The following is an 11,318-nucleotide window of genomic DNA, read 5'->3' on the forward strand; positions in this document are numbered from 1 at the left end:
GAGTACCTCCCCCAGCCTGAGAAGTGGCTGGTGCGACTTGAGCTGAAACCACATGAGCAAGGCCAGTGCAAACAGTCAATATATGTGTGCTAGAGCCTCCTGAAGGCCTGGAATCACAATAGGCACAGCTGGTGCCTGAGTTGGCCCCATCGGCTCAACTATATCTGGAACCTACTCCTGAGTTGGGGCAACTGGTGGTTCTACAGGTGCTGTTCTAACTGCTATGTGAGCTACGCCTCGACCTCTACCACGGCCCCGACCTCTCGTGGCCCTAACAGGTGGCACTGGTGGCTGACCATCTGATCCGGTAGCACGTGTCCTCACCATCTGTTAGAAAAAAGAATAACAGAAATTTAGTTTCCGAAATCAACAAATTCGCACGACAGAATACAAGAAAGTAAAATTTTCCTAAGGGTTCGGCACCCGCTCGAAGATAAGTACAGACGTCTCTGTACCGATCTGCAAGACTCTACTAAACCTGCTCATGACTCGTAAGACCAATGTAACCTAGGCTCTGATACCAACTTATCACGACCCAAAATTCGCATATCGTGATAGCGCCTATCTCAATACTAGGTAAGCAGATAACCTCAATAAGCCACAATTTCTTTTATGTTTGAAAACATAATATATATAAATTTAATAGAACATCCCCACACATTATCATAAGCCAAGAACTTCTCTCCTCTCTCTAGCTCTCAACGTACGATTAGCGTGTCGCTAACTTGCGCCCGTCGCAAATAGGGGGTAAGAGGACGCCTAAAACGAAATTCGACAAAGGTGCAGCTTGTAGACTTCATAACTACAATAAGAAGAACAACGGGGAAAGGGAAATCACCTCAGGGAACCCTAACTCGAGATATGGCCGCAGCAACTACACTAAAAATAGTTATGGGATCTATGGAGGAAACGAGCTCTGGCGTCGGAGTGACTGCTGAGTCGCAATCGAAGGATGCATGCATGAGAACTCCGGACATAGCCAAGCAATTGATGATGGCAATCCCTAATCCTATGGAGACGAAATTAGAATCAAAGAAGGAATTAATGCCTAATCGATTGGGGGGAAACCTAGGCCAGGGGGATACTAAGGAAGGAGCAATTGACATAAGGCAACAACTGAACCTATTGAATTTGAGGGAGAGCAAAAGCATCAACAAGCTTCAAATGGGAAGAAGACATGGGCGAACCTTGTCATTGGGAATAAATTTGCAGCACGAGGTATGGATTTAACTTTCATTACACCTACAATTCAGAATGGAGAACCAATTGTGGAGCTACAACAGACTGAGATTGAAAAGGGCACTAAAAAATGGAAATATGCTATCATACTCTATGTTGTAGGGGAGGCCCCAAGCATTGGGAAGTAGAGAGATTTATTGCATTCCAATGGAACTTTACTTCTAAGTCTAAAATATATTACCACAATGAGGGTTACTTTGTGGTCAAGTTCAATAGTTTGAAGGAAAGAAAGGAAGTCTTGCATTCAGGGCCATACACCATCAATAGCAGGCCAGTAATTACAAAGGCTTGGACTGATGAGTTTTATTTTAATGAATAAGTGTTGAAAACTATACCATTGTGGGTGATACTTCCCAACTTACCACTCAATTGTTGGGAAAATGAAACATTAAGCAGGATAGGGAGTAGTCTAGGAACTCCTATCCATGCTGATGATTGTACTACCAAAGTGGATCATATATCATATGCAAGGATTCTTGTGAAAATGGATATCACCAGGTCACTACCTACAAAGGTGAAGCTCAAGGATCCTAAAGAAAGCTATTTATGCAAAATGTTGAATATGAGTGGAAACCTCTTTACTATAGTTCATGCCTACAATTGGGGCATTGTTGTCAAGCTAAAGCCCATCAACAACCCTCCAAGTCTGCACATCACCTGCAAGGCAAATATATTAAGCAGAAGCAAGGATGGAAAGCTAAGGGAGGTCAAGAAGAAGAACACAGTAAAACAGATAAGATAATAAATAAAAATTATTGCGGCATACAACCCGATCCCATATAATATCACTAAAACTTTCCAGTCTCTCGGGCTCTCAATGACATGAAAATCAACCTGACCTGATGATATGATGTATCAATGAATGACAACAGAGACTAAGATATGATATGCGGATGATGAATGTAACTGAGTACAAAACTACAATTCAAATAAATAAATAAATAGCAACACAATTATGTGGGTCACAGAATATCGACATGTAGCCTAAACATGATCTTTACCATGAGTCTCAACTCAATTTCCTCTTAACACGTGGAGGATATGCGAATAATGACATGATTCTCTAATTATACAACTCCACAGAATTTATTTAAGTCATAATTTCTATGGTGCACTCCCACACTCCCGTCACCTAGCATGTGCGTCACCTCCGTACAATTCATATAATACGAAATTCAAGGATTTATACCCTCAGAACCAAGTTTAGAAGTGTTACTTACCTCAAACCGTGCAAGTTCTTTATTCCAATATGCATTTGCCTCGCGAATCGGCTTCTGAACACCTTGAATCTAATCACAATTAATTCGATACAGTCAACACCAATTATAGGAATCAATTCCATATGAAAATACTAATTTTCTAACAAAATCTAAAATTCAACTCCAAAATCATCAGTGAGGCCCACGTCTCGGAACCCGACAAAAGTTAAAAATATGAATGCCCATTCAACCACGAGTCCAACCATATCAAATTTATCAAATTCCGACATCAACTCGACCTTCAAATCTTATTTTCAAATCCCTAGGTCCAAATTCTCAAATTACACCTCAAAAACACGTAATCTAATTGGAATAATCGATGATAATTCAATATTATTGACTAACAATGATCATAAGTGACTTACCTCTAGTTTTCCCGTGAATTCTCGCTCAAAAATCTCCTAAACCCGTATAGGAAATGTCAAAAAATGGCAAAAGCTCGGAACCCTCTATTTTTGTACACTGTCCAGAGGTTCCGCACCTGCAAGTCACTTAGCCGCTACTACGGTCTCATAGGTGCGAGAAACCAATTGTTTGTGCGGTTTGCCAAGCCTGTCACTGCCTCTGCTTCTGCGTCCTTGGAGCTGCTTCTGTGGGCTCGCTTCTGCGAGACCCAGTCCGCTTCTGCAGACTTTGCGCTTCTGCGGTTCCCCGTCTGCATTTGCGATCACGCAGGTGCGGAAATTCCCTCGCACTTGCGATCACGAAGGTGCGGAAATTCCCTCGCACTTGCGACCACTAACTCACCAGCCCCTATCCGCTTTTGCGACCTTATTGTCGCTTCTACGGTCGCCCACCTGCGACCAATTCCATCGCAGGTGCGATTGCACCAGAACTAGAAAAAATTCCAGAATTGTTCTAAGTCCGAATTTTGATCTGTTAACTATCTGAAACTCACCCGAGACCCCCGAGACCTCAACCAATTACACCAACAAGTCCTAAAACATCATACGGACTTAGTTGAAGCCTCAAATCATATCAAAAAATGCTAAAACCATGAATCACATACCAATTCAAGCCTAATGAAAACTAACAAATTCCAACTTCTACATTCGATGTCGAAACCTATCAATTCAAGTCCGATTGACCTCAAATTTTGCACACAAGTTATAAATAACATGACGGACCTGTGAAAATTTTTAGAACTGAATTCCGACCCTGATATCATAAAGTCAACTCCCAGATCAAACTTCCAAACTTAAATTTCTTATTTTCGCCATTTTAAGCCTAATTTAGCTACGGAGTTCCAAATAATTTTTCGGACATACTCCTAAGTCAAAATCACCATATGAAGCTATTAGAATTATCAAAACTCTATTTTGGGGTCGTTTACACATAAGTCATCATCCGGTCAACCTTTTCAACTTAAGTTTTCATCATTGAGACTAAGTGTCGCAATTCATTCTGAAACCTCACCGGACCCGAATCAATTACCCCGACAAGTCACATAATAGTTAGAAAGCATAAAATAAGCAGTAAATGGGAGAACAGAGTTATAATACTCAAAACAACCGGCTAGGTCGTTACATTGGTTGTTACAGTTTTCCTCCTTCCCCTTTCTTATTGAACAGAGGGTAATGGATGATGAAGTGGAAAAAGTGAAGGCTTTTCCAACAGATGGTACTGTTCCCTATAGGGAACGTTTGAAGATATTATGTCGTGTAGAAAATGTGGAGGACCTACGGTTAAGTGCAGCAGAGAGGAAGATTATGCATGCCTACAATGAAAAGACTGTTCTTTCACGTCCTCAACATGAATTCTATAAGGTATAATGGCCATATTTTGTTATTCTTCACTTTTGAGTTAGATTTGGACGTACATCGTACTCCTATTTTCATGTGGGCACTAGTACGAGTCAATAAAAATTGTTATTATTCTTGTATCCGATGGAATGATTTACGGAGATTTCATTTCCTTGAAAAATTTTAGTCTAAGAAAAATGAAATTAATTTCCTGTAGAAATAAAGATAATCCTCAATTGATGAGGGATCCATAAATTTTGCGTGTTATACAATGATTAAGACAATATATTCGATTAAGAGTCTACTATTGGCTCTGAGATTTTCTTTTTAGAAGAAAAGAGCACGAACCATTTTGGTGTTGGAACTTGGAAGTGTGGTAGACATTCTTATTCTCTTGGTATAAAACATTATTACATGGCCTTTCCTAATTCTCATTCGAAAGAGAATTCATATTTTTGTTACATAAACTATGTTGTTTCACAGCGTAATATGATCTGATATTAAAATATTTAATTTGCAAACATTGTATCATTGTCTCATTTCTAGCATATTGAAGGAGAAATCTTAGGTTCTTACTGAGTTGCTAATGGTCTCTTTGTAGGGAGAAAATTATTTTGAGATTGATATAGATATGTACAGATTCAGTTTCATTTCTAGGAAGGGTTTGGAAATATTCCTAGATAGGCTAAAGCTCTATTGCTTGAATGTAGGCCTCATAATTCAGGTGACTATATGTTCTATAATTCAATACTTGTGTCATTTTCTTCTTCTTTTCTTTTTTCGGTTTGGAGATCAATCGTAAGCAATATTTTAACTTCTCAAATCAGGGTAACAAAGCTGAAGAACTGGCAGAAGAGGTCTTATATTATGTACGGTTAAATGAAATCGACTATGTGGATTATCAGCAACTGGGATTGTAAGGAGATCCCCTTGAATAGGTGCACAAACAGTGTAATCCACAGGATATGGCAATTAAATAAAGTTATTGTTAGCTCATTTGTGTATTTGCTTGTGCCTCCATATCTCCCCTTTCTCCCAGTTGATAGAGTTTTCAGCGCCTCGTAATGTATTATGAGGATATACAAGTAGCTGATTTCATACAGGAACGGAGCCTCAAGCCGGTTCGGTAAAATTCAATAGCTTTGGCTCAGACTCTGTATTTTTATTTTAAAAAAATTTATTTAATATGTATAAATAATTTATCTAGATCCCAGTAAATTGCCTCTTTTGAAATTCATAACCCATAATAAACTCCAAATTCTAGCTCCGCCTCTGGTTTCGTAAGAACTCTTTTAAGATGATTTCTTGCACTGGACAAGACTGCTATGTGGATCCATCTTGGACTTGCCAGTATTGCGCACCTCTTGCTGCCAACTACAGTTTCACATGTGTTCTGGAGAAGCAAATGGCATATCGAGCAAGATATAGATAACGAGTTTGAATGCTGAGAAAATAGTTACTAGAGTGAGTCTTCCACTTTGCTTCTATGTTTCATCATGCAGCAATCTGTCTCAAATGCTTGCTGCAACACATGCTTTTATTACTGCTTTCTAAAATGTAAATATGCTCAAAATCCTGGAAGTAAAGAGATCTTAGATGCAGGGGCAGATGCAATGTGACAGTTACGGGTTCAATTGAACCCATAACTTTCGACGCGGAGTAAAAGTTTATGTGTAAAAATTTATTAAACTTGCAAAAATAATAGATATGAACCCATAACTTTAAAAATATAATTGGTTCAATGTTAAAAAAATTTAAACTTGAACCCATAGAGTTTAAATCTTGGATCCTCCTCTGCTTAGATATGATCCCACTTCCATTAAAATATGGAGAACACGAAGCAAAAAGTTGCAGTAGCAGTTAGATACTAATCTATATTAGGTAATTTCAAAGAAAACTATGTGAAGGGAAAAAGAATGGTGAAATCCAATATTTACAGTTGCCCACTCTGTTTCCATAGCATGAATTATGGGTAAGATCGATGAATTACTTTATATAAGGGAATTTTTATCCGAAAGTCTAAATTATTTCAGATTTCTCTACTTAAAACACTTCTCTGAAATTCTACTTGTGAAATGATTAGATATGAAAATTCAGGAATTTTGGGATTTCTAGAAGATCCAACCCTCCTAGGTTTTAATGCATTTTATCCCGCAGATGTTGCTTCTTGTTTTATCGAATATTTCTTGATACATTGGATAATATAAAGGGCAGTTGGAAATTCTTCCTTTTTTGTCTAATTGTTTATGCAACTCTAATATTGAGTTTGTGTTTAGACTTTTTGGGATGTCGAGGACGGTTCACATAAGCATCGGGCTTTCTTTGCAAGACAATATTTTAGATTTGGAATCATTTCGAGTACCAACCGATTGCGTAAATAATTCATACTTATTTCATATCTTGTAGCACAGGGTCATTTGAATCCCTATTCCTCAAACGATAAACAATAAAAGAAAGAAATAGAATGATGGTTGTTTTACATGTCTAAGCCTGTTGTACTGTTGTACTGGTGCGCTTGACTACAGTCAAATATTCATTCGTATTAATCAATTATAAGCATTACAAAGTTCAAAGAACTAAATACATTTTTGTTCAATGAGAGAAAACTAAGTTGACTTTAGCTAAACACCAGAGTGTAATTAAGAAAATATATTTCTCTAATCGATAATTAAATGAAATATTTAAAGATTACTATCTAAATGTTATTTCAGGAAGATAGATAGAAGTAAAATATTACTAGTTACTTCCATGAGAAAGAACGGATTATGTTGTAGGACTGCTAACATTATCCACAGTCCCAACGTGTGTTTTCCCAGTTAGCATATCTATAGCAATTTGAGCTACTTCTGCGAACCAGTCATCCTCTGGAAGCACACTGCACAATGAATTTCTTTTAATCAGTTTAAGTTCTATGCATCACGGAGTAAGAAATGACGTCACCTAAAAGGGTAATTACAAATAACTCTATATAACAATATTAATGGGAAAAAATGGTAAATAACCTGTTATAAAAGGTTAAATTACACAATGGTGAAAAATCTTTTGCATTGTAAGTGCTCTTAACTAAAATTCTTCTTTATTACTCTCTCCATCCTAATTTATGTGACAACGTTTGACTGGACTTCGGAGTTTAAGAAAGGAAGATTTTTGGAACTTGCGGTCAAAATAAGCTATAGATATTTGTGTTGCTATAAATTCTCATCAAGGTAAAGTAAGAAGTTTAAGTTAAATTATTTGTAAATATAGAAATGTGTTACTATTCTTCTTGTCACGACCCAAATTATCACCTGTCGTGATGGCGCCTATCTCAATACTAAGTAAGTAGACAATCTCAATAAACTACCATATCTTTTAAATTTGAAAATATAATAATTAAATTCAGCGGAAGAAACTCACAATTTCAAATACAACATTCCCAAAATCCGGTATCACTGAGTACATGAGCATCTAATATGAATACAAAGCCTGATGGATAAAAATCATTGTCTGAAATTATAGAATAGTACAAGAATTAAACAGGAAAGGAATCAAGTCTGCGGACGTCAAGAAGCTACCTTGATAGTTCCCAACAGAATTAACTTCGAAATCTAGCAGCCCCCGTATCCGGGAGCACCTGGATCTGCACACGAGGTGCAGAGTGTAGTATGAGTACAACTAACTCAATAAGTAACAAGACTAACCTCTGGGCTAAAAGTAATAACAAGCTCTGCAGGTACAGTCCAGTATAAATAATGGAACAAAAATGTAGGCATGCTTTCAAGTTCAACAGTTAAACTCAGTACAAGTAAAATAAATCAATACTGTATGATATGAGGAATATGACATCCCAGTAGAAAGACCTCATGTAAATACTGGTCACAAATTATTTGATCACTCAGTACTGTTTATGGCCAATCCAGCCCAGGGGTTTTCCAACTCGTATATATATACACATCGACTGACAGTCACTCACTCAATACCATATAAGGCCAATCCAGCCCTGGGGTAATTTATCCCCAAATGTAAATGATACGGACAAGATCCTTGTCCAGGTAAATTCATTACAATATAAATAAGTAAGGCAAGTCCATGCCCTGGGAAATCTATCCCGAATATATATAATAATCTACGCTCACTGGGGTGTGTACAGACTCTGGAGGGCTCCTTCAACCCAAGCGTGACATAAACCCTATATGGCCTACTACAGGTGGGCAGTCCCGATCCATATAATAACAAAGCCTATAAGGCCTGCTGCAGGCGGGAAGCCCCGATCCATATAATAATAATGTATAAAGCCATTCTGGCCAACTGCAGGCGGGCAGCCCGATCCATTTAATGATAACATATATAAAGCTAATATGGCCAGCTGCGGCGCGCATCTCGATCCCATAAATATCCTCAAAATGGACGAATATGACTGAGTGTGTAATGTATATTTTTGAAATAATTATTCCACAGCAACACGACCCTATGGGTCCCAAAATATTGGCACATAGCCTAAACACGATATTTAATAAGAGCCTAGGCTCAATTTCTCTAACACATGGAACATGTTCAGATAATAATATGATTCATTAATTTTACAACTGCACAGGATTTATTCAAGACACAATTTCTATGGGACATGTCTGCATGCTCGTTACCTATCGTGTGTGTAACCTCCAAACAATTTATATCATACCAAATTTTGGGGATTCATACCCTCAGAACCAAGTTTAGAAGTGTTACTTACCTCAAACCGTATAATTATTTACTCCGCTATGCCTTTGCCTCGTGAATCGGCCTCCAAATGCCTCGAATCTATCCACAATTAATTCGATTCAGTCAATAAAATTTATTAGAATTAATCCCATAATAAAATACTAATTTTCCAACAAAATCCGAAATTTAGCTCAAAAATTGCCTGTGGGGGCCACTTCTCGGAACCCGACAAAAGTTACAAAATTCGAAGCCCATTCAACCACGAGTCTAACCATACTATTTTTACCAAAATCCGACCTCAACTCGACCTCCAAACCCCCAAATCTTATTTTCAAATCCTTAGGTTCAAATCCCCGATTTAAACCTCAAAAACACGTAATCTAGTCGGATTATTCGATGATAATTCAATATTATGGAGTAGAAATGATCACAAGTAACTTACCTCAAGTTTTCCTTTAATTCTCTCTGAAAACCGCCCCAAAATCCGTGCTTGAAGGTCCAAAAATGGCAAAACTCGGAACCCCTTTCGAAATGTATACTGTCCAGGGGTTCCGCACCTGCGACTCACTTAGCCGCTTCTGCGGTCTCGCAGGTGCGAGAATTCAACCGCTTCTGCGGTTTCGCCAAGCCTCCAATGGAGCCTCTTCTGCGAGCTAGGAGCCCCTTATGTGGGCTCGCATTTGCGAGGCTCGCTCCGCTTCTGCGGAAAGCTCGCTTCTGCGATGGATGGTGCGCACAAACGGCTTCGCACCTGCGATCAAACCTCCATAGGTGCAAAAATACCAGAAGCAAAAATTCCAAAAGTGGTTGTAAGTCCGAATTTGATCTGTTAACCATCTGAAACTCACTCGAGGCCCTCGAGACCTCAACCAAATATACCAACAAGTCCTAAAATATCATATGAACTTAGTCGTGCCTTCAAATCACATCCAATAACATTAAAACACGAATCACACATAGATTCAAGCCTAATGAACTTTGAAACTTCCAATTTCTACAAACGACGTCGGAACCTAACAAATCACGTACGATTGACCTCAAATTTTGCACACAAGTCATAAATGACATAACGGAGCTATGAAAATTCGCAGAAATGGATTCCTACCCTGATAACAAAAAGTCAACTCCCCGGTAAAACTTCTCGAAAATTCAATTTTTGCCATTTCAAGCCAAATTCCACTACGGACTTCCAAATAATTTTTCGGATACGCTCCTAAGTCCAAAATCACCATAAGAAGCTATTGGAATCATGAAAACTCCATTCTGGGGTCGTTTACACATAAGTTGATATCTGGTCAGTATTTTAACTTAAGATTTAAACCTTGGAACTAAGTGTTCCAATTCATTCCAAAACCTCGCCGGACCCGAACCAATTAACCCGGTAAGTCATATAACAACTGTAAAGCATAAATTAAGCAGTAAATGGGGGAACATAGTTGTAATACTCAAAATGATCGGTCGGGTCGTTACATTCTCCCCCACTTAAGCATACGTTCATCCTCGAACATGCCAAGAGTTGTTTCCAAGCCATCACATCACTATTCTATCTACCACGCACATACTCGGGGGTGATCCCATGCCACCCTATTCTGTGTAAATTGTATAGGCCTGACAACACGACATAATTAAAAATAATTACTTCAACCTTAGCCCATAAACCTTGGAATTAAATTTTCCAACATTCAGAATTTCTTTTGAAGACCTGAATCTCACATCAACATGTTGTATGAATCTGAACCAGCTGTATCAATCCACAATCAAAATCTTACTTGTCATGATGGCTCCTATCTCAATACTAGGCAAGCCCACAATCTCAATAAACCACCATATCTTTTAAATTTGAAAACATAATAATTAAATTCAGCGGAAGAAACTCACAATTTCAAATACAACACTCCCAAAATACGGATCACTGAATACATGAGTATCTAATATGAATATAAAGTCTGACGGATAAAAATCACTGTCTGAAAATATAAAATAGTACAATAATTAAACAAGAAAGGAATCAAGTCTGTGGACGTCAAGCAGCTACCTTGATAGTTCCCAACAGAATTAACTTTGAAATCTAGCAACAGCCGTATCCGGGAGCACCTGGATCTGCACACGAGGTGCAGAGTGTAGTATGCGTACAACTAACTCAATAAGTAACAAGACTAACCTCTGGGCTAAAAATAATGACGAGCTCCGCAGGTACAGTCCAGTATAAATAATGGTACAAAAATGTAGGCATGCCTTCAAGTTCAACAGTTAAACGCAGTACAAGTGAAATAGATCAATACTGCATGATATGAGGAATATGACATCCCAGTAGAAAGACCTCATATAAATACTAGTCACAAATTATTCGGTCCTTCGGTACCGTTTATGGCCAATCCAGCCTAGGGGTGTTCCAACC

General features: G+C 38.2%; 1 protein-coding gene across 1 annotated transcript; it reads left to right on the forward strand.

The window, feature by feature from the left end:
* Positions 1 to 861: 861 nt before the first annotated feature.
* Positions 862 to 5,244, forward strand: LOC104113058 (uncharacterized). Its single transcript, XM_070200808.1, has 4 exons — positions 862 to 1,218; positions 4,070 to 4,264; positions 4,842 to 4,964; positions 5,068 to 5,244. Exons 1-4 carry the CDS (start codon positions 862 to 864, stop codon positions 5,158 to 5,160), a joined length of 768 nt encoding a protein of 255 aa, XP_070056909.1. The 3' UTR covers positions 5,161 to 5,244.
* The last annotated feature ends 6,074 nt before the right edge of the window (positions 5,245 to 11,318 follow it).

Source organism: Nicotiana tomentosiformis, chromosome 4 (genome assembly GCF_000390325.3).
Source record: "Nicotiana tomentosiformis chromosome 4, ASM39032v3, whole genome shotgun sequence".
Lineage (NCBI taxonomy): Eukaryota > Viridiplantae > Streptophyta > Magnoliopsida > Solanales > Solanaceae > Nicotiana > Nicotiana tomentosiformis.

Excerpts from the sequence above, each read along its gene's own strand:
- LOC104113058 (XM_070200808.1), top strand. The coding sequence starts at position 862 with ATGGCCGCAGCAACTACACTAAAAATAGTTATGGGATCTATGGAGGAA. Across the intron at positions 1,219-4,069 it reads GAATAAATTTGCAGCACGAG|AGGGTAATGGATGATGAAGT; the intron begins GTATGGATTTAA and ends CTTATTGAACAG. Across the intron at positions 4,265-4,841 it reads CTCAACATGAATTCTATAAG|GGAGAAAATTATTTTGAGAT; the intron begins GTATAATGGCCA and ends GTCTCTTTGTAG.